The sequence below is a fragment of the Harpia harpyja genome, chromosome 11 (assembly GCF_026419915.1).
Source record: "Harpia harpyja isolate bHarHar1 chromosome 11, bHarHar1 primary haplotype, whole genome shotgun sequence".
In the NCBI taxonomy this organism is placed as follows: domain Eukaryota; kingdom Metazoa; phylum Chordata; class Aves; order Accipitriformes; family Accipitridae; genus Harpia; species Harpia harpyja.
Window position 1 is genome coordinate 25,346,886 of NC_068950.1, and position 23,049 is coordinate 25,369,934.

At 39.3% G+C, this 23,049-nt stretch overlaps 1 protein-coding gene across 2 annotated transcripts in view; it reads left to right on the forward strand.

Moving 5' to 3' along the window:
• The window catches only part of DPYD (dihydropyrimidine dehydrogenase), a 368,019-nt gene that overhangs the window by 220,753 nt on the left and 124,217 nt on the right, over positions 1-23,049 (forward strand). For both annotated transcript variants that reach the window (XM_052801600.1, XM_052801601.1), the window contains one exon: positions 3,508-3,672. In XM_052801600.1, coding sequence (XP_052657560.1) covers positions 3,508-3,672 — 165 coding nt within the window. The remainder of the gene's footprint in view (positions 1-3,507; positions 3,673-23,049) is intronic.

Sequence of the window (23,049 nt, forward strand, 5' to 3'; positions counted from 1 at the left end):
TAAGTTAAAAATTCCATTTTGCTTCCATGAACTGTGAGTCTCCTTGTGTCTGGGGCTGTCATGTGCTAACAAGAGACAGGAGAGGTGCCAGTGTGTCAGTCATTACAGACTTTCTCCATCTAGCTTACTCTGAGCTAGGAGAGGCAACCGAGGAATGGGATCTTAAATAAGGACAGCATATCTCTCTGGGCAGCCGAGTGGTAATGTTTGGATTTCAAAGCCAGGAAGGATTTTTGGAAGCAGAAGCAGCTTGGTCAGGAAAAGATACGAGGAAAGATAAAGTGATGCACAGACACAGTGCGGGGGGGGGGGCGGGGTCCTGTGACACAGAGGCAGTAGGGAAGCAGTGGAAGCCACCATTCGAAGGAGCAGCTGTCTGCTGGTGGGGGACGGGAGGGGAAGTTCCCTGAGCACCAAAGGGGTCTCACAAAATCTCAGGGAAAATTCAAGAGTGAGGAACGTAGGCAGAGAGATGTACGTGTGTTTACTGTTTCACGTGGCTCTGTGTTATCTCTTGTGGTCATTAAAGTGGAGTGACTGCTTTTGTGACAGTCTGGAAAGTCTGTACATTACCTGATTCAACTTCATGGGATCCTGGAGAGATAAATTATCACTCAGATGTTGACTATGACTGAGCTCTGGGAAAGAGTGAGTTGAAGCCATGGGGATTTGGCAGCAGTCACAAGGTCTAAACAGGGGTCTCTGTTCTTAGAAGATAGAAGAGATTGCCTGGAGACCCAAAGCAGATACAAAAACTTCAGAGTGTTTTTGTGTGGAAGCAGGCTGAGGAGTTGTGAGTGTCCTGCAAGAGGTATAATCTAGGCTGTAGTATCTTGATCGTTGAATTCTTACCTGTAGTAAAATGAGAGAGACTGGAAGAACAGCAAAACACACAAATAGTAAGATAATAAACAGTACCATCGGTGGCTCCAAGCATTGTCTGGCATACACACATACACAAGCCAGCCACAAAATGGAAATCATACCACATGCATGTTATCATAATTTGCACTGAACCCCCCCAAAATAATTCCTAACAGCAGACAGGCTGTTAGCTCAGGCTTTGTGCCATATTACTGTAGCTATGTAGCTGCTGACTGCTTTGGAGCATGGGAAAAAGAAGCTCCTGGTCACTTGCAGCATGGTTAAAGCAACTCATGTCTGTTAGCAAATGACCATGTGCACCCTGTGCTTGCAGGAGTAAGGTCAGATAGCCAGCATTTAAGTCATTGACTTTTCATGTTTTTTCATGCAGGATGATGTGGTAGGATTGGCCTGTGTGTATGACCAGCTTTCTGAGATGAAGTCAAAGCACAGCCTCCTCTGAGGCAATTTAAAAGGAGTGAAACGCTCAAGAGGATAATGCAGAGCAAACTGATGTAAATGGTTCTTCTGCATAAACTGAAATTTTTGTACTTTGTTTTGGGAGTGAGGGGAGCGTGCCTTGCTGTTTGGTCTGGGTTTGCATAAATTCAGAAAATGTTATGAATTATTTTTTTCTGAAAATATAACTTAACTGTCGAGAGGGAGGTGAAGCTTTTGTGATTAAGGGAAAATATTATAATAGAAAAATTAGGGATTATTGTGATGTCCATGTTCCAGACTTATTAGGCTTGAAAATAGATGAACTGGGGAGATTACTTTGTGTTGTGATTTAACCCCAGTTGGCAACTAAGCACCACGCAGCCACTCACTCACTTGCCTCCCACCCAGTGGGATGGGGGAGAAAACTGGGAAAAAGAAGCAAAACTCGTGGGTTGAGATAAGAACGGTTTAATAGAACAGAAAAGAAGAAACTAATAATGATAACACTAATAAAACGGCAACAGCAATAATAAAAGGATTGGAATGTACAAATGATGCGCAGTGCAATTGCTCACCACCCGCCGATCGACACCCAGCTAGTCCCTGAGCAGCGATCCCCCGCCCCCACTCCCCCCAGTTCCTATACTAGATGTGATGTCACATGGTATGGAATATCCTGTTTATGCCACTTTGGGTCAGCTGCCCTGGCTCTGTCCTGTGCCAACTTCTTGTGCCCCTCCAGCGTTCTCGCTGGCTGGGCACGAGAAGCTGAAACATCCTTGACTTTAGACTAAACACTACTGAGCAACAACTGAAGACATCAGTGTGTTATCAACATTCTTCTCATACCTAGCTCAAAAACGTAGCACTATACCAGCTACTAGGAAGACAATTAACTCCATCCCAGCTGAAACCAGGACATTTTGTATGATTTCTACAAATGTAAATGGATATATAATTATCGGTATAAAATATTAGTGCATATTTACTGTATAATAATTAATTCAACTTTATAAGCAAATTAAGATTACCTCAAATTTACATACAATGTGAAGAAAAGTCCCTTTATCCTCTGTAACTGCAGCATTTGGCAGATTCAGGAATAAATAATCTTTTGTGGCAAGGGTATGCCTTATCAAACATATGCAGATCAGTGCTAATTAATGCTAATTAAGGTTTCCTGTCTATCTAGTTGGAAAAACGTCCAAATGTTATGAAATCCAGTTAGTATGCCTATTACCCTAATTGTTTTATATGGGATGGTTCTTAATTAAAATATGTAAATTGACCTTAATTGCTATATACTAATGGAGGTTCATGTTATCTCACTAAAAATGACAAGATGGTGAGGAGGGGTACTTAAACAAATAATTCTGATACATTTGTAAATAAATGACCTTTACTCAAAATTATTTTTAATTGGAAATTGGCAAAAGGAACATTTTGCCATCTATGTTTCTCTTTAGTTTTAAATAATGTCAGAATTTACAGTTCTTTGTTAATAGAGATACGGTGACATTGCAGCTTAATTAAGACTACTAAACAAGTCAACATTTTGTGTGTTTACTGTATGTTTCAAAATTGTTTGCTAACCTCATGTTGACCTTCAGAAATGTCGTGCTTTACAATATTGATCTTAATTTTCACTGGTTTTGGTTCTAGTTTTTGATGTTGATCTCTCAGTCATATAATTTCATTTGTGAATTTTGATACGCTGGTATACTGGACCCATGACCCTGACTTTTCAGCAGAAAGGCTGGGGTGCAGCACCTCTTTGCACTTCACCTGTTAGTGTAGAACATGGACTTTGATCATCTTTGGGGAGGAGAGTTCACATGTATGCTGTCAGATGACTGAGGCCTACACCGTTTTTTACACAAAGTCTTGTATGCCCTCTACCCAACACAAAAGCATTATTTGCATGATACTTTGTGTGGCAGTTTATAGGTGCCCCATATGGGCATTTTCTTGATAGTTATCATACCATTTCCCACACACAGCCAACATTTTTCTCCTCTGATGCAGAGAATCTAATTAGAGAATCTGCTAATTTAGAGAACTGGCCTATAATTGTAGGTTTTACCCATAATAACAGTAGATTTTTAGAACACCTGATACATTTAAGTTTATATTATGTCATAGACATCATTGATATATGCTTCACTTTGCAAAACCAATCTGAAATGTTTCACTGTTTTGCAGGATATTGTGACCAATGTCTCTCCAAGGATTGTGCGTGGAATTACTTCAGGTCCTATGTACGGTCCAGGCCAAGGCTCTTTTCTAAACATCGAACTGATCAGTGAGAAAACAGCAGCATATTGGTGTAAAAGTGTTGCTGAACTGAAGGCTGACTTTCCAAACCACGTAAGTACCACTCAGTCATAAAGATGCAACATACTTATTTAGAATCTCCAGTTTACAGATCTGTGAAAACTCACCTATTTAATATTTATTAAATAGAATGCCAGTTGCTTTACTGACATATGAGTATGTTATTAAAAACCAGAAAAGCCCATCCAAATAATCTTTATGACAGAAAATTCTGTGAAATGATGGTTACACAGAGAACGGTCATGATTTTTTAGTTAGGCTGATGTTTACATTCAAATAGATAATATCAAGGGAAAGAGTTGATCCCAGTGTGGATGCTTGTCAGTTCTGCTGTGAATAATTTTGTATTTAAGATCATATTTAAAGATGTAACTTATAATAATCATTTTCGTTGTGAATTGAATTTGATTATAAAAGGAATCTTTGTTCTTTTCATTCTTAATCCAAATGTGAAAGATACTTCTAATATTTTTATAAGCAATTGGCTGCTTTAGGAGAAAAAAACCAATACTAGCTTAAAGTTAACTTCACGCCAATGATAGAGTTTTGTTAGAGCCTTCTTGGCTATGGGGAATATCTGTCTAGAAGGTAATAATCAAAGTTGGGAGCTATGACGCCAGCTAGCTGGCATAACTGGTATTCAGCTGCTGTTCTAGTGAATAAGAACAACGAGGTGGAAAGCAAAATTCTCCTCAATCATTATCTCAAATGAGTAGAGCTAGAAATCCCAGAGCCAACAGGTCTGCTGTCTTGAAGTTATTACCTCCATGGTTCAGCTGTGAACAAAATAAGTGAACGTTCCTGAATATATTATGACATGAAGATAATCAGTTGGGTTTTTATCTTATTCCTGGAGTTTAAATGTATACATCGGCAAGTATAAAAATCTTTAGACACATTGTATTGATAGTGAAAGTTAAGTGCTGCATGTTTAATATCCTACTTCACTGTGGATGGACTGTGTGTTTCTTTGCTGAGGTTTCTGTCACTTCATTTGCTGTGACTGAGCGTCATAATAGTGAAAGTGTGAACCGAAAGATAGTATTGTAATTCTCTGATTTTGATTTTAACGTCCTTTGTCAAAGCCCTGGATATTGCACGCAGGCAGACCGTTCGCCATTTCTGCTGTGGGAATGGCCTCCCATTGCAGTCTTCACCGAAAATCTATCCCAGCACTTTGTGCTCGAGACCAAACCATTCTTTTCTGGGAGGAAAAGCACTAGCAACAATTTCAAAAGGAAAATTTGAATTTTCTGAGACCTGGCCTCTTGTGTGGGATGAAGTCCCACACTTCCATGGTTCCTGGGGTGAACATCTTCTGATCATCCCTCACTATGTGAGTTATGACTTTGAGGATGTGAATTCAGGTCCTGCACGTTGGCTGTGGCTGCTGCTGTGGCATCTTTGAAGTTGGTAACGCCTGCGTGGGCACAGGGCAAGCAGCACCGAGCAGTAGACCCTGGCTTTGCTCACAGGGATATTTAAAACGAGCCCGTGACCTCATCTAAGGACTGTCATAATTATAATGGTAAATTTGTTGCTAACTGAAAACAGATTTTTGTTCACTGAGTAGAAATCTCTTGGTGCCTATTTTGAAATATTCTGTATAAATAGAACTTGCAGAATTCCTCCCCCCCTCAATTCCTATTCACTCCTCTAGAAAGGCTTTTTAAACTTGATGTGTTTTATTAAAACCAAAAACAGTTTCTGAGAACTGTTTGGGTGAACTTAATTAACAAGCAAAGAATGACATTTTCTGCTCAAATGAAGGCCAAAGAGAGATGAGGACACAAGTGATTACAGTAAAAAAACTTACCTTGCTATGGTAAATATTAAAAACAAATGAAAAATTATACATAATTACTTTTGCTATGTAATACAAGTAATTTAAGGTAAGATTTATCTTACAGATGAAAAGGGCATGAGCGAAATAGCTACCTCACTAGAAGATGATCCCACAACAGCATCCTATCCCATGCCATTAGGAAGAAGCGAACCATAACACAAAAAGAGCAGCTAAATTCCCCCAACAAAGCCTAGGATTTAAACTAAATTTTGCAAGGGGTTGTGCAAAAGAGGACCACCAGTCACAGCTCAGTGGATAATGTCACGTAACTGTGACATGTTGCCTCTATAGATCAGGAGCTAGCGTCTCCCTTGTGCTGTCTTTACCCCTGTAGTGAGGGGCCTCATTCTTTGGCTCTTCTGACTCCTGATGCTTTCTTGTAGCTTGCAATTATCTCTGACTGGCAGCCTTTCCTAGTCTTCTCTTCTATTAGCTTGTCCCTTCAACCTTGAATCCACTTCAGGTGGACTAGGGCAAAAGCTGCCACCAGCAGAAACTTGCTTCAATGCCACCGGCAGTGAATTAAATATTTGTAAGGGTCCACGCAGAGGAGAAAGCAGAAAGAGAAAGTATCTGAATTTTGTATGTTTGCTTGTGAAGTATCATCAAAACCTTTGCTGTTTCAATTTGGGATTTTTTTAATTGAGTTAATTTAATATCACTATTACCGTTTTTTCAGAAAACACACACACACAAGAAGAAATTAGATGGCATGCGCAGTCCAGGCCCAAGATGATTTTTTAAAAATTTTATTTTTAAGTTTTTTAAATCAAGTGCTTCTCTGTTAAAATGATTTGCAGTTAAAAATGGGATTGTTTTCTTTCTGGTACTTCAGTCATCTCAGTAAGGTATTACTTCAGCAACTTGGCTGAGACCATTTAAAACATATGGTATTATTCAGTGTTGTTTATTCTTAAATTTTCAAAGGATGTAGTGTTACAAACACTGTGTCCACTGCAAGAAAACAACCTTTCAGTCAGAGAGCCGTGAAAGTGAGAAGAAAATTGGTCTGTTTGTATCTGTTGTCTTCTTTTTACTTTCCCAGATATTGTAGTTTTACTTATTTATGTTGGCCTGTGTTTGTGATATCCAAACACCTTCCTTACAAGGTTAACTAAGGGTTTTGTTATGAGATTCAATTAAGTATTTATATTTTTCTGTCATATGGCCACACATAGCATCTGATACCACAGGATTTATTATTCTGTGCAATTATTAATCAGGAGAAAATGGATTTTTTTTGTTCTTTAGTAGTAGAGACTGAGAACTTGACAGTGAGAAAAGATGGAACAATTATTTTATTAATTTCGTAGTCTTAAATGTAATATTAAAATATCCCTTCTTAATTAGTATAAAGCTGACACCTTACTGGCAAATTTTGCATCCCCACTCCCCCCAAAAATGTTGTTTGTAAAGTGCTATATTAATCTAAAATTCAAGAAAAAAGTGAAAGAAAAATATCAATAATCAAAATTTTCAGACTGAAATTTAATTGCTGCTTGTTTGAGAGGAATGACTACTGAAACCGTAATCATAGTCTGGTAGTCTGCTCACTTTACTCCCTGCTATAGAGGGACATTTTGGGCCAAGGCCAATAAAAGCTGTTCCCGTGTAATACGAATATTATCTCAACATCATAATGAGAAATAAGAAGATTCTCCCTCTCTAAGAAGTCCTGCTTAGACTAGTTTGAAATGGCAGAGGGGAGATTTGGAGGTGGGGAGTGAGCGAGTGGCTGGGTAGGGGCTTAGCTGCTGACTGAGGTCAACCCACCACCGATGGGAAATGCATAAAGTTGTCAGTTTGTGTTAAGAACACTAGACCAAAATTTGGACATGCAATATTTGAAGTGCTTTAGATAGAGGGGCAAAAGAACTAACACTAATGCCACAAGATGTCCTGCTTTCATATTTTATTTACCAAGGAGATACATAACTATAGGGTGTATTGAGGTACTTTTCAGCCAAAATGTGGCTGAAAAAATGGCGTGTTATGGTATATTCAAGAAATTAGTTTATTTAAGAAATATGAATTTGGCCAAGTAGAACTCACCTAAGGATATGATCAGGAATGAAAACTGCAGGAAAAAAAAAAATTCACTTTTACTTTAGCAAGAGTCTACAAACTTTAATCAGTAGAAAGTGGCTGAGAAGGTTGAAAAGAAAATTATAAAACCTTGGAAGAGAACATATTGCTGAAATTTTATATTCACATACTTGACGTTAACTACAATCCGGCCATTATCCGTGCTGGGAACTGTGAATACTAGTAGTGGCAGTACATCTTTGTGTGCCAGTAAAACAAGGAGGTGTGTGCATAGTGAAGCTGGCAATCATGAGAATCATTTTTAGTGATTGCGAGGGAATGGGATATATTGGTGGTAGCACTTGTTTCACCACAAAAAGCATACAAACTGCTGCTGTTCCTCATCAAAACCTTTTGCTTACCATAGCTCAGCCTCCTCATTTGAGTTGCTAAGTCACCTACTTACACAAATGTCTGTTCTTCCAGTCCCATAAACATGTCTATATAGTTATACTGTCTAGTAGCTGGCCAAATATTTTGAGGCTGCATATTATCCTGAAACCTCCTTAGCATTTGCACTGGGGAGAACAAGCTTGAGAAGAGCAAGGTTTGAAAATGGTAAAACACTTCTCTACAGAAAAATGTGAACTGAGGTGATGGACACAGTTGCCAGCTAGTCTTTCTCTACCTTCCCAAAATTGTAATTGGTGCCCTATAGATGATAAAAAAGTAAGCAAATTAATGAAGAACCTCAACATGCAAATTAGTTGGGGTCTGAGCATGTGCAGGAGGTCACAGCAGTACAGATAAAGGGCTTTGAAAGGACACATAATGAAACAAAATAGATTGCAGGGAAATGTCATTCCCTACAGGGCTAACAGAAGTCCATCACAAACAAGAAAATGCCTGAGAAATTTGTGCTGAGAGGAAGTACTGGGATCTTGGAAGAAGATGCCAAATGGAATATTTTTCAATATTGCTGTATTAGTATACTGAAGTCTTAAAAGTAACTTTTTGGCCTCCTAACTGAACACATGCGCTGCTGCATGACTCTAAGGAACGTACATAGGATACCAGATTGTCAGCTGTGACACTGATTCTGGGATTCAGATATCAGTGTCATGACATGTTGAATTGAGAAACCTCTTCTGCTAGAAACATTAAGTACTCTTGGACCCCAAAACAAAGGTGAAAACTCTTGTCGTCTTAATGTTTGTTCTGCTGCTTGCAGAATGTTGCTGACAGTCTCCCTGACAGTTACTCAGCAGAGAGCAGCTTTTCAAGGCTGAAACTGTTAAAGATATATTTTTGTTCAACATTTTGTTCAGAATGTCCCAGGAACACCTGTCAGGAGTAGCCATGCTAGAGAGCATGTGAGAACAGATCTCTGGATCTCAGGCTGATAACGAACTTCCTTGTAGCATTGGGTTTTTGTTGGTTGGTTGGTTGGTTGGTTGGTTGGTTGGTTGGTTGGTTGGTTTGTTTAAAGCTCTTGGAATGGTGTAATTAGTTTTTTGTATTACCCATTTTTTTTCTACCATGAAATAGGGCAGCCAGTTTTGTTTGGTTTTGGGGTTTTGGGGGGGGGGGTTGTTGTTTGTTTGTTTGTTAGTTTAAATTTAGGTAACAACCAAATTTGTTTTAATTCTACTCTGTGACGATAGGAGGAAATGGGGGGTTACGGAGCAAGAAGAATACAATTGAACAGGCATAAAGGAGTGCCTTGCTCCTGTAAATAACTTCTGGTACATAAAAATGCAATGTTCAAAAAAATTTCCTGAAGTTATAAGATGAACAGAAATAGATTTCCAACAGTAAGAGTAGTTATTTGGATAGTTTACATGGAGAGGTTTGATTAGTTTGCCAAAGCGATCCCTGAAGTGGGGTCCTACATATCAAGCTTATTTGTAGAACCAGCTCTGGTTTTAATAGCAGGTTTTGTCTACAGAATGTGAACAACATTTGTATATTTATATAAACCTTTTCCCTCTCTAAGTCTGCACTAATAGTAGACCTTGTAATCTGATTACTGAGAGGAATTGACCAGAATATCTAAAATTGCTGTAGATCTCCTTTGAGACTTAAAATTAGGGGACATTAGGTGGAAAACTTTTTAAGATACAGAGGAATCATAGACTTCACAGCTTTACTGTGAGGAGAAGGTCAAAGTTGGCTTTCTCACTAGATGTATTAGGAATAATTTGTGTATTTTTGCAGGCATTATTACAGCTTTCACTTTTGATGGGTGTTCAGAGGTCTCTGGGATGTTGGGTAGAGTACATAGTATTTACATTTCAAGATACCAGTCACTGACTTGATTCAGGTTACAAAAATTAATAGTTTGGTTTACCATTTGGGTTTCAAATTTGGAATACTTGGGAATTGGGAATAGCATTTGTAATACAGGTAATTAGGTGAAGGTGAAAGGCAGAACCCTCATCTTCGTCTTTGTGGTAGTCATGTTCAGAAGAAGTGAAGATCAAATTGTCAGCCAGCTGCTCTCCATAAACACCTGCTCTTCCTAGGGCTAGCATAGATAGCTTTGCCTTTCCATCACAAAGAAACAATACTTCGTACACCGAATATCTACTGAGGTGTGCATCCACATGATAAGTCACAGACTTCTTGACAAGCCACAACACCTACAAACTTGGAATACAACATTTCTAAACAACCAGGTAAGGCTGTGCCCATGTGGACCTCACTTGGTACCAACAGCAACCAGTGTATTGTGGACCTGAATGGGGAGGGTACACGCCATGCGTTCTCAGGCCTATCAGAGGACCCTTGCTGGAAGCCCAGATGCTTTTCCACACAAACGGAAGAGGACAGAGTACAAGGAGGGAGGGAGACACAAGCTGGGCTGCCTAGAACCTTGCACACTCCATATCATGGAGGTGCCCAGCAGTGCAGAACAGCTACCTGGGTTCCTTTATCTGAATTTCGGATCCACAAATCACATTAAAAAACTCCAGAAGTTGTTATTGCTGCAGCTTAAACTTCCCAAAGCCAGCCGTCATGGATGCTTGGTAGGAGGTGAAAAAACCCACACAGCAGTTGTTAAATTCACCATATGGAAGAGATCCCTTTCACTACAGAAAACTGGCAGTAGGCCTAGTGCCTTAACATCAGAGGAAATCCTAGCTGAAGAGGGAGGATGAGGTTGGAATAAGGCAGTCACACTGGTTACCTTGACCTGGAACTAAACCACTTGGCCCTAGCTAGTGTGGAGTGCAAGAATGGCCAAGACTCCTCAATTTCCAGTGACTACTGTGGTGGGTAGAAGGGAAGAGACCTCGGAGCATGGAGCATATGACCACCTACCCTTTTTTTTCTTCGTCCTTCACCGTGAGGAAAAGGGAGGATGAAAAAGAGTACAGAAAGATGCTTCCTAGAAAAGAGAGAGGAGAGAGCTGACATGAAAGAAGAGCAGACACATTAACAACATCCCTCCGTGTATTCCAGGGAAGCTTCCACTCTCCCCCACCCTGAGGGTGTCCTCATTGCTCCTGATGCTGGTTCAGCTCTTCGTGAGCTAGCAGGACACATTTTCCTCTGTGCAGTCTAAGGAGGAATTCAACAAGAATTCTGATTTACACAGTGGATTTACACCAGAAGTGCCCATCCATTTCTGTAGGCACAGCAGTTTCTGTTTGCAAGAGTAAGGGAACAAAAACAGAGGCTAGTAACAGAAATGTTGATGTATTGGGTCTCTGAGATCACATTTTCTTATACGGAAGGAAGTTTTCTGGGAAAGGCTCTTCCACAAGGCATAAAAAATGCTCAAGCCTCACATGACCTGAATATTAATAGAGATGGGACTGAGCTACAAAATATGGTGCTGTAAATTTTCACTTCTTGAGGCTTAGGTGTTAGTAAAAAAAAAATGAGAAATTACAGGAAAATTCTCGTCTCTCATCAGCATTTTTCGATAGTAGTGTTGGCTATAGCAGATCTGCTTGAGGCTTGAAAAGTAGCAGAGAACTGGCACAGGGTCAATGTAACACCTCTTTTCTGGTAGAGATCAGGGAAACTACAGACCTAAAATATTCTACCCTTGAAAGCAAATTGGTAGAAGCTGTTCTAAAAACCAGAATTAGTAAAAAGAAGAAAAAAAAAAAAGAGAAAAAAAAGAAAAAAATAAAAAGAAACCCATTTTGTAGTATGCCATGCCTTAAAAAAAGTTCTTTGAGTACATCAGGAGAGACTCAGCTGATAAAGTGAGCTTGGGTTTCTGAAAGTGCTTGACAGGGTCCCTCACTGAAGGATTTGAAAGAAATTAAGTTACCATAAGAAGATGTGGGATCCATAAGAAACCCACATGTATAAATAACTAGTTAAACACGGGAAACAATGTTAAGGAATAAATACTCAGTTTTCACAGTGGATAGAGAACTCCAGTAACATTCCCTAGGGATCTGTGCTGTGTTCTGTGCTATTTAAAATGTTTATTAACAATCTGGAAAAGAGAGAGAATTTCAAGAATGTAGACTTTGCTGCTAATAGTAAGTATTGTAGGGAGATAAAGATGAGAGCTGACTATAAAGGGTTGTGAAGAATCTTGCATTACTGAGTGACTAGCCAATGAACTGCCAGATGAAATTAAATGAAGATAAATGTAGTATGCACATGGGATAAAACAGTACTAAATTTATACATACAGTGATTGATTGTAAGCTAACTATACGAGGGTTACAGTAGAGAGCACTATGAAAATCTCAGTTTAATGCTGAATAGCACTGAAATAAAGCATATCAAACAGAATTTCTGGGAAAGGAAGAGAGAACAAAGCAAAAATCATCACTATGCCAGCATATCAATTCTGGGGTTTTTTGCACATTTTGAATACGCTGTGTGGTTCACACTTTTTTGTCTCAGCAAGGGTGCAGCTGGATTGGAACCAGAAGGGTGGTAGGTGGAAATGAGCAGTAGGAGAGACTTCACTAAGTGCCACTGTGGCTGTGGAGCTTATTCTCACAGGGCATTGCCGGTGCCAGAGGTACATAGGGGTTGAGAAAGAACTGACTGGAAACATTACTTGGAGAAGGCTATGGAGTAGATCACCTCTGGCTCAGGGAATTCCTGTGCCACAGATTTCTTAAAAGCTGGGAGAGTTTTCTAGGGAAATAGTACTGTAAGCTTGCCCTAGAGAGCTGCTGCTGGTGTGTGTCAGAGACAGGGTACTGAGCTACATAACCCATTCCTATGGGTTTACATTGTCAATGCACAAAGAAGAGCTGTTAGATTTGTACCGAGGATCAGAAACCCTCTCCTGCCATCCAGTCCTGTCTCAACCTTTGGACCATTGTGCCTGTATTACATTTTGACAACCTGATTAGCATGTAACTACATTACTTGAACTCAAGCTGAGATGAAGATGTATTTTGTACTAGTTTGAAATGATGTGCTAAGGGTTTTGTAATTCAAGTGCTGTCTTCAGTTTACTAAGACTTGAAAGGCTCTGTTTCCAGAGGGTCACCACAGATGATCCTACATATAGAAACACAAGACAGTCTGCTAAAAATCTATCCAGAGACAATGTCTGTTCGTGCATGTTCAAATGATCATGCAGTATGTTTCATATCGATTGGTCCCAACTGCCACAATTCATTTCAGGTTTTTTGTTGTTGTTATTTTTTTAAGAATATCATTATTAATCTAGCAAAGAGGTGGAAACACACACTCTGGCCATCAATTTGAGGGAATTTTATTTTAAGAAAGCACATATATTTTGCTGGAAACTGCAATTTGTAACTGAAAACAGAACCACGTGGTAAATTCAGTGAGATTTTTACAATCAATCTATGATTCAGATGTACATGTTTGTGGTGACAAATTAGGACCTTGAGGAGAAATGTGAGAAGATCTTTTATGTTTTGCACTTGGAAACTACCGCTTTGTTGAGAAACCTGTCAAACTAGTTTAGTGCAGAACTGTACTTTCTTCCTATGCACATTATAAAGCCATGACTTATTTGTTTTGCTTTCACAGCTAAGGTTTGACAAACAGTAAGTGGTTCAGTAAGGCAGAGGACTATTTGTACATACACTAAGAATATCCTTTTGATTTGGAGAGTGAGTTATTGATCCCTGCAAGAAAAGAACAATTTTCGCAGTTTTGTGAGGACCATGAAGACATCTTTAAAACTTTAGCCTTAGGGTAAGAACTAGGAGAAAATTAAAGCAGTTTCTGAAATATTTCACCAACCATCTCCTAGAAAATAACCCAATCTGCTTGATTATTGGAAAAGACAAACTCCTTAATGGCTAGCATCAGCTGAAGCTGGTTTAGGATGTGCTTTGGCTGTTGCTGCTAAAAATTCCTGGTTTTTAAGAGATATGTGAATGGTCATTAAGCGGGAGTACCGTCAAAGGAAATGCACTAAACATAAAGACAGTGTGATTAAAAAGATATTTCTAGAATGTAATTCTGCTGACACTGACATGAAGAGTTGCATATTTTTGTTCATCTTATTAAGGTTTGAATTTCGTTTTATTTTTCTATTCAGACTGTTATTTAGAGAGAAAAGAAAAGCTCTTAAAATCCCCAACTGTTTTCTCAGTTTGGTAAGTTACTGTGTGCACAACAGAGTGCTGCGAAATGATCTGTGAAATCTGGCTGGGTATCAGGCAGAGCATTCATTCTTTCTAGAAATGTCCTCCGTAAACTGCAACAAAGGAAATGGCATCATGCGTTAAAAAAATCTGTACACTTAAGTTGTCCCCCCTATTCTGTGCTTAAAATAGCAATAACAACCTTGGTGCAGGGCATTTCCTGGCGATTAATAACCGGCTAGGGTTAATGGCCCTCAGCAGTGCCTCGGGCCATCAACTCCTCCCAGCCAGTCATTACTCCCTGGGAAATGCCCTTTTCTGGGTAGTTATTGTTTTAATATTAGGATGTAGAAGTTGCCATTGGATGGGGAGAAAATGACCTTGTGGCAATGTTAAAAAATAACACCCCAAATGGCAAAATTTTAAAATTATCAACAGTCAATGATCCATCAAAATTAAAATCTAAAGTTCGTAAGAATGACAAAATTCTGCTAGCCTTATTACCTGTGCAAAACATTTATCCCCCAAATACTTCTCCCCAATTTCCATTTCATGTTTGTCATAGGCAATTGGGTACATTACAAAACTTGATTTTTAAAAGGCACAGTAGCTTTGACATTCATTTATACTGGCTCTGATATGATTTTAGTCTTTTATGGGGCACTGAGTATATGTGATTTAGATAATTCTGCTTTTTCTCTTTTGTGGAATGTGTATTACAATAATAAGAAGAAAGCAAATTTACATCTGATGAAAGTAGTAAGTAAGTATATGCTGTTCCTGTAGCCCATATTCTGCACTTAATTTCTGTGATGTGGTTTACATTTTAGGCATTCTGCTAGAGCTCTAATGAAGAAAAACATGAAGGCTAGGTCTATATTTAAAAGTCTTGTTCACATACTTATGTAGGGTAGGAATACTAAAAATAAAATTGCATCTAAATGCTGTCCTGGCAGAACCCTAGTGTGGATGCAGTTATACCATCAAACTGTTTATTTTTGTTCAGGAGCAAAGAGTTTACTTTACTGATATGAACTGTGTCGATAGTAGGAGAGCTGGCTCTACGCAGACATGTTCTAGCTTAGACAAGAAAGGCAGAGGCACATGCTTGAATCTATCACAATTGGAGCCAGCTCTTCAGTCTGATTGACAGCAGCTGGACTATATCCCAGGCTCCTGTGCTTTCTGGGGAGGGGGACTGTGGAAAGATCTCAAATTCAGAACGAAATGTGGGAATAGAGGGTTCCAAGATGGTTTTTTTCCTTATCCGCTCAGAGGAACATGTAGATTAGCAGAATTCTTAGTGGGCTCTGAACTGATCTTAATCTACACCCTCAACAATGCTGATAGCTTCTGAACTTTTTATGCACGTTGAGTTTAAGAACTATGATCATAAACGTTTACATGGTCTTCTTCACCAGACTTCTCATATCTGTCACATTTCCACATTCTAGATCTCAGTTCACCCTGTTTTTCTACTTTAATTCATTTTTTATGTTCTGGTTGAAACTAATGAACTGTACTTGCTATTAAGGTTAAGTAGCAACTGCTAAACATGCAAAATCAGGTGGCCAGCAGGACCCAAAGAGCAAACTCTTTCTCTCTTCATACTGTATTAGTCTGATATACTTTTATGTGAACACAGACATGCCAACAAATTACTATGGGACAGCAAATTACTGTGTGTCAGTATGGTAAACTACCCATGTGCATATTTGTGACTTGCAGCAAGTACAAGCTAATTCCAGTTAAAATGAATTTCTTTAATTTTGGACACAGCAAGCTGGACTTACCTTGTATTTTATGGGTTTTGAAAGACCACTGAAGCAGTCGATTGCTGCGGGTGTGCTGATGGCTTGTAACTCATAAATCAGCAGTAACTTGTTTGTGCGTCTAAACCTTGTGTGCATATCTGGTGGAGATAGTATATTCTTTTAATTGTTGAAGGAAAAATGTGACAGTAAGTACTTATTTTCTGAACACTTAAACCCAAATAAATATTTTAAAGTCTTCTTTCAAGGAGACCTAAATACATCCTTTGTTATGAGCCACATAAATTAAATGTAAACTCTAAGAAATCAACAGTAGTTTTCTATCCTATTTCCTGCTGCTGCACCTCTCAGTTCACAACTCCCAGGAAGAATGTTTTTTTGCTGCTTTGTTTTTACATCTTTCTCATATTTTTTAAGCTCAGGCTTCCTAATCTGTTTCAAGTTTCATTTTTCTTTTAATTCTGTTTAACATTTTTGTTATAGAATTGTAGTTATGTCGATTGTTTCTGTCTATACATAACAGCTAGTTAAGGTCTTAGGTTTGGCAAAAAATTATATTGAAGCTCTATTCCTACATTTCAGGGTAACATTTCTAAAAATCTGTGGCACTTTTCTTGCAGTGTAAGAATCTGATAGGCTTATTCTTAGCCACACCATTCTTGGCCACCTAGCCGTATATGGGAGATATACCTCCATATTAAAATCTGAATACACTTGCAGAATGTTTCATTTCAGTTAACTACAGCTCAGGTGAGAGTACCTAGAGGTTGTGTGAATTTTATAGGTACCCCAAATTCTTACCTGTGAGCAGTATGTGCATCTCAAGGTAAAGGGTGGGCATTAAAAATGGATGTAAGTCACATTTGCATTCTCTTAATGTTGTACTACTGACACCCGTCTGGTTCCTAGAAGGACTTCTGCCTTTGATTCTGCCAGAGACATCCGCATTTCACCTGATTTATTTTCAGTTTATCTTTTGAGGAGCACACATACTCAGTACTGGGTCATTGAGAAAATGATGGCACTAGATGGCAATTGGTCTTACAGTGCTTTCATTTGAATGAGACTATAATCCTATAGACTATTCAATGCATTTTAATTTTGAAATGTCCAATCACGCAGCAGTATGCTGAACAAGTTACATAACAATTTTATTAAACATCCAAATATTTAGTGAAAATAGTAAGGCCTCTTTCAGTTTCTCAGCATCTTCAGAGAAGCTTCCCTAAAAGATGAAGAAGTGGGTGGAACTGACAGTTGAGAAGGAAGGATTAGTCAGAAGGTAGCTGCCAACTTCCAGCCCTTAATTTTGTATCTTCTTTGCTGTTGGAGTGTAGCCAAAAAACTACTTGGGTCATCAGACATAACAGCTAGCTACTTAAGTAAATTATAATGTCTGCATGTAAAAAAAATAAAGCTACCCACTCATGAGCTTTTCTGATCATATCTCAGATGGGAGCACTGAAGACCTGCCATCATGAGGTTTGGTGCATAGTGGCACTGTTGTTCACTGAATTTTTGGCCCAGCTGGGGCATACCAGGGGATAATAGGAAGGATATATGAAGAGATCAACAGAAAACATGGATTTTCATCTTCACGTCTTGAAAAGTTCTGTGCCTAAAAGAAAGTAGAGTTTCTTTCTTTGCTACAGGACTATTTTAATATAATTTTACATTTGGAAATATTTATATAGTAAACATTTTTTCCAAATGAAAATATTTATTTATTCTTGAAAGTTTTTCTATAGTCAAGGCCAGGTTGGATCGGCCTTTGAGCAGCCTGGTCTAATGGAAGGTGTCCCTGCCCACGACAGGTGGCTTGGAACTAGATGATCTTTAAGGTCCCTTCCAACCCAAACCGTTCTATGATTCTGTGATAGTCCATGAAACATGTTTCTTGCTTGCCTCATCTTCTTATCCTCTCTCTTTTCCCTTTTAAAAATTCCTAAAATTTGTTACTGGCAAGAAGCTATTGAGTGTGAATTTATTGCTAATCATTTGAAAAGCACAACAAGAATTAATTTTGTATAAGAAATACTACTGTTGATACAGGTTTGTTGTTAAATGAGCCTAGGGTTCCTATCAATATGGGCCTAAGAAACAGTGGTCTTCCACCAGGTCAGGAGGGCTCTCGTTCTTTTGGAGACGTGAAAGCTGGGTAGGAATCAATGAATGTATGTGAGTGCATCTGGTATTTGGCTTTGTTCAGTTGAGGTTTGTGCACGGTGTGTGAGGGAGGTGGATGACACGTAGTTGTGGAGATGGCCTTGCTGCTGGGCTGTGGGTCTGATCTGTCTCTCAACAACAACTCAGTCTTATTAAAAAGCAAAGCTGTACGAGCTCAGATAGTGGCAGAAAAAGTAGAACTGAAGACTGTGTTTGCTTTAGTACACAATAAAGGGGGAGAACAAAACCTGAAGGTAGGAAAGAAGGAAGAAAAATAAACACACTGGCCCTGCAAGATCACAGGAGGAGACAGTGGAGACAGCAATGAACCAGATCTCAAAAGGGAGCAAAGGTGATAGCTTGGAGATTGCACAAGAGAACAAAAGGCAAAATATAGAGTTAAAAGACAGGTTTGAACAAATACCAGACTGCAGCAGGTTCCTGTGCCTGGGGAAGGCTTGATAGGCTTAATGTCAGAATTGCTAAAGATAGGCGGCTCTCTGCTTGGTGCAAGGGTATGAAGTGATCATGAAGAGAATGAGGCAAGAATACCTGTTGATGATGTGTATTTTTGCAGGGATGGTTCATAGCAAAATTCAGGTTGGCAGGAACCTCAGGAGGTGAGGTGAGGTGAGCTAGTCCAACCTTCTGCTCAAAGTAAATTGGTTATGAAATCAGACCATTCAGAGAAGATTACAGAGATTTGGAGAGGATGCCCAAAGAAGTGGAAACTTAAGTGTTCTTCAAAAGAATCATTCTAGTGTCTGGAGGAGAAAGGCAAAGGTATCACAAGAAAATGAAGATCAATAGATAGAACAGTTATTATTATGTTACTGTGTGCATTGTAGCTTTCTACCATCCTTTCATCCATGCTTTCCAACAGGAAAATAACCCAGAAAACCTTTTTATAAGTGATCCTCAGTGAAGTTCTGGTGGGGATGAATCCCACTGGTCCTGCTCTGGCCATTGAAAAGATTCCGTGTTCCCAGCCCTGTGAACATTTGCAGATTGTCTCCTTTCATGAGGTGTACCTGTCTCATTAATCAGGCAGGTTTGGGAGTGTGAGGAAGCTCTCCTCTCTGTGAAGTCCAATAGCCAGGCCAGACAGGAGAGAATAGCGTTAAGGGACTGCTAGGTCTCCCCCATGCAGCTGGCGTGTAAAGCCCTCAGATAATTTCCTGAAGAAAGGACAAGCCTTACAGCCTGTTCCCACACACCTTAATGACCATACCCTCATCTACCAGAACAGCCTAACCTAAGAGCTGTTTGTACAAAATCAGGTGAATTATCAATGCTTTTCAATATATCACTACGAGGATAATGGTGCACAGAGAGAGAGTGGGTGAGTTGTGGAGGATGCAGCCAGGCTGACAAAATCACTTACTCCTCCCAAACATTGCTTTGGCACCAGCAGTGTCACATGATGAAGTAGATCACAGGTCTCTAAAGTGTAAAAGGGAGGGGTTTTTCTCCCTCCTCTCTGAGCTACATTTTTCTCCTCTACCGGCACTGATACTGCTAGTTTTCTTGAGCCTTCAAATCCAAGGAAGTGAATTAAAAGAAGCCCTGGGGGTGATCGAACAAGGGAATAGATAGGATGCACTTCTGAGGGATGCAAAGAGACAGATTTGACCTGGGGAATTGCTAGCTGATTGAATGCAGGAGTTGGGGAACTCTGACAAAGTTATTCAGGGTGCATTTTGTCTCTTTTTATTTTCTACTGAATTTGTTTTCTAAAAAGTTAAGCTGCTTTGCTGCTAAGTAGTAGGGGAAATATATCTGCATGTGTCTAGAAGCAGTCAGGGACTGGAAGGGACCTTAGGGTTCCTTTCACTCAACGGCTGCTCATTCCCTCCATAGGAGCAGCCAACAGCCCTTGAACATATTTGTCTCCAGTTGGCTTCCCCTCTCAGAGTGGCACCCTGCAGAGAGTTGCCTGTGCTATTGTGAGAGTAACAGCAACAATTAGCAAGGTGCTCAAAGAACTGTGTTAAAAAGGACTGTGTGTATATCTGGGCAGATTATTTGATGAGAGAAAAATTTCTAAAGGTGGAGGAAAAAACTCCACAAACTTGTGTTGCCTTTTGCCAGCCTTGTTTTCCACATGTGGTCTTAAGAATCAATAATATGTCAGCACCCTGGTGTAAAGCTTTTGCTACAGGTCATAGCATGCATCTGAAATATCGTAGAATTAGATATATCCTTTTTCTGTTACCTTCTCCAATATTGTATTGGCCTCCTCTGCTTTCTCCTTAGTCAGTGTGAAAAGTACAGAAATACAGCAGGGGCATGGCAGATCCACAAGGGCTTGCAGGTATTGTTTGCAAGAAGTACTGCTGAAAACTGTCTTCACTCTCCTCTTGGATTCAGCCTTTGTTAACTTGTGTCTTTTCCTTCCAGTAATGCTAATCTCCATTCACGCATGTATTTGTTTTCAGTCATTACCAAAGAGACTAAAGATTGAACTGGGATAGGTTTCCTATGCAAAATAAAATCCCCAAGATTCTATCAAATTTCCAGGGAAGTCTTCAGCCACATGGGTAATTTTCAATGGACTTTGAAGGGTTTACCCGAAGCACTGAAATTTTTAACAGTCTATCATAAAATGGACATATTTTTTCTAATCGTGTAACATATTTGAGTTTCCCTGAAGTGTTTCATGCAAGTGCTATATTTTCTTTCATTAAACATCTGCTTTGGGGAACTCACTCTTCAGGAATTACCACATCTTAATTAAAGAGTGCCCTGAAGCATGGAAGGAGGTACAGGTGCATCAGAAGGTCTCTTTTTTTTCTGTCCCTTCATTTTGCTTTCAGTTGTATTCCAAGTTGGTAGGACTCTTATTAAATGTTTTAATGGAAAGTTAGCTTTTCATTTATCCATACTTTCCATGTGCATGATCTATGCCTACACATTTATGTGTACAAGCAGAGCCAAGGGCATGGTAGCTCAACTCCTGCCCTGATAGTGGCTGATACGATGCTGAGTCTCACGTGGCAAAGGAGCAGTTAGAACACCAAGCTGCTCCCTTGTTTTCCTACAGGTGCAGCCAGTCCTAAAGAACATTCTGTTTAGCTTCATGCTCCCGTCAAAGCCACAGCATTCTGCTATTTTACAAAGAAATGGGTTTGTTTATAACGCTTGGGTTTTATTTGTCTGAGGATGGTAGATCCTAACAACTCTAGGCCTTAATTTGAAGTTATAGCCCAGTGTACTCACTGACATCCATCAAATAATCTCATTAAATAGATGGAATCTCATTGATAGAGTCATCATATGAAAATAACTGCCTTTGAAAATAAGTGTCTCCATTTAGCCTGAGAAGAGAATCTTTGTTGTTTTCCGCTCATGCTGATTTTGTGTGTGTGGTAGGGTGAGCAAATGGTAATATTTTCAAACTCCTATCATCAGCTTCTCTAGACTTATTTGTGTGCTGATAATGTTTGTCCTGTTTTTGTGTCAATCTGTTGTATCTCACTGCCACTTCACTTTGAAAAACAAACTAGAGATCTCAATATAAAGTAACAAGGTAAAGATAGGGCTTTATTTGAAAGGTTTGCTACAGAAAGACAGCTAAATAATAAACATATTAATATCTCCTACTTGTCTTATTTATTCAAATTACCTTAAATGTAATTTAAGTGCAAGTTAAGGAGGAAAACAGTGGATGGTTAGAGATTGTTAAATTATTTACTCTTCACTCCCTGAAAAAAGAAGAGAGAAGAGAAACAGAATTATAGGTCAGGAGTGTCAAGACATTCTGCATTGCTTGTCTTTATCATCATGCAGAATCTTTTTATTAAGGCAGCATAGGAGGAATAGATTTATGGACTGAAGGTACAATGTTTAATATGTCCATATCCATCTAGATTGACAGTTGCTACCGACATGAATTTCCCAGGAGAGACAGTGTTACTGGTGTCAGTGGATGGCATCATTTACTTCAATGTTCCATTATTAAATTGGTAACAAGATAATTCCTCTGCTTCTGAGAGACATGACAGGGTTTACAATTGTTAACTTTCTTATTGCATGGGATTTGATGTTCTAGGTAGTTTTTAATAAGAAGCTTATTTTTATTTCAGTTCTGCAACAAATGAAAAATTACAACAAGAAAGTACAGAAAAAGAGAAACCTGCTTGGGTCTACAAGGTATCAAAATCAGGCTGGTTTCTAGAGGGTTATTTTTACAACAGTAAATCTTTGTGCTCCTGTTGTTTTTCAGTACTGCACATTTAAGTGTGTTTGTGCAGTACAGAATATTTGCTGCAGTTGTACTCTTACCTTGTGAGGTGGGTGTTAGAAATGTTCTGTACATTGGTAATTCTGGCTGGATGGTTTTGAGGATGATCATGTCATCAGCCAGTGGCTATTTGGAAAAGCAGAGGACTGCTGCACTGAGTGGCAGTGAGCCTCCAAGAATCTTTCTGCTGGCAAGATGTGGCATAGCTGTGACTTGTCCTGAACCTGGTGTTGTGCAAGAGGCAGGGTTACAGAGGCAGGCTAGTGGTGCAAGTCTCGATAAGGTGGAAAATCTGTATCAACCCAAAAAGTCCTGTGGTGCTGTTGTTTATTCCCTTGCTGCTCGCTCTTTGCTACTGAGACTGCATTTAAGAGCTATTGGGTAGGGCAGAATCTGGTCTATGGTCCATATGTTTCATTCTTTCATGTGTGAAAAAAATACATGAAGTCTATATGCAGCATGTGTGTTTTTTAGATCTTTACAAGATTGTTTATCGTGTCATTGAAATAGTTGAGGAGTGCTCAGTAAACTGTTCTTTATTAACATTTCATCAAGCACCAGGTAGACCACACGCTTTTGTAGCTACATGTGTGCAGGACCTTCAGGACATGCTCTGAGTGTATTGGCTTGTTACCATGTGCAGGTGAGAGATGGCGTGGGTCAGGACTGAGTGCACGTACCCCTCATTCAGACAGACGGGGGATTTTAATGCTGTGAAACAATGATTCAGCTGCCAAGAAGTTCTCCTATCCTAACGTGCTTGTATAGATGTAGGTGTCTTTTCCACTGGTGAGTGATGAACTA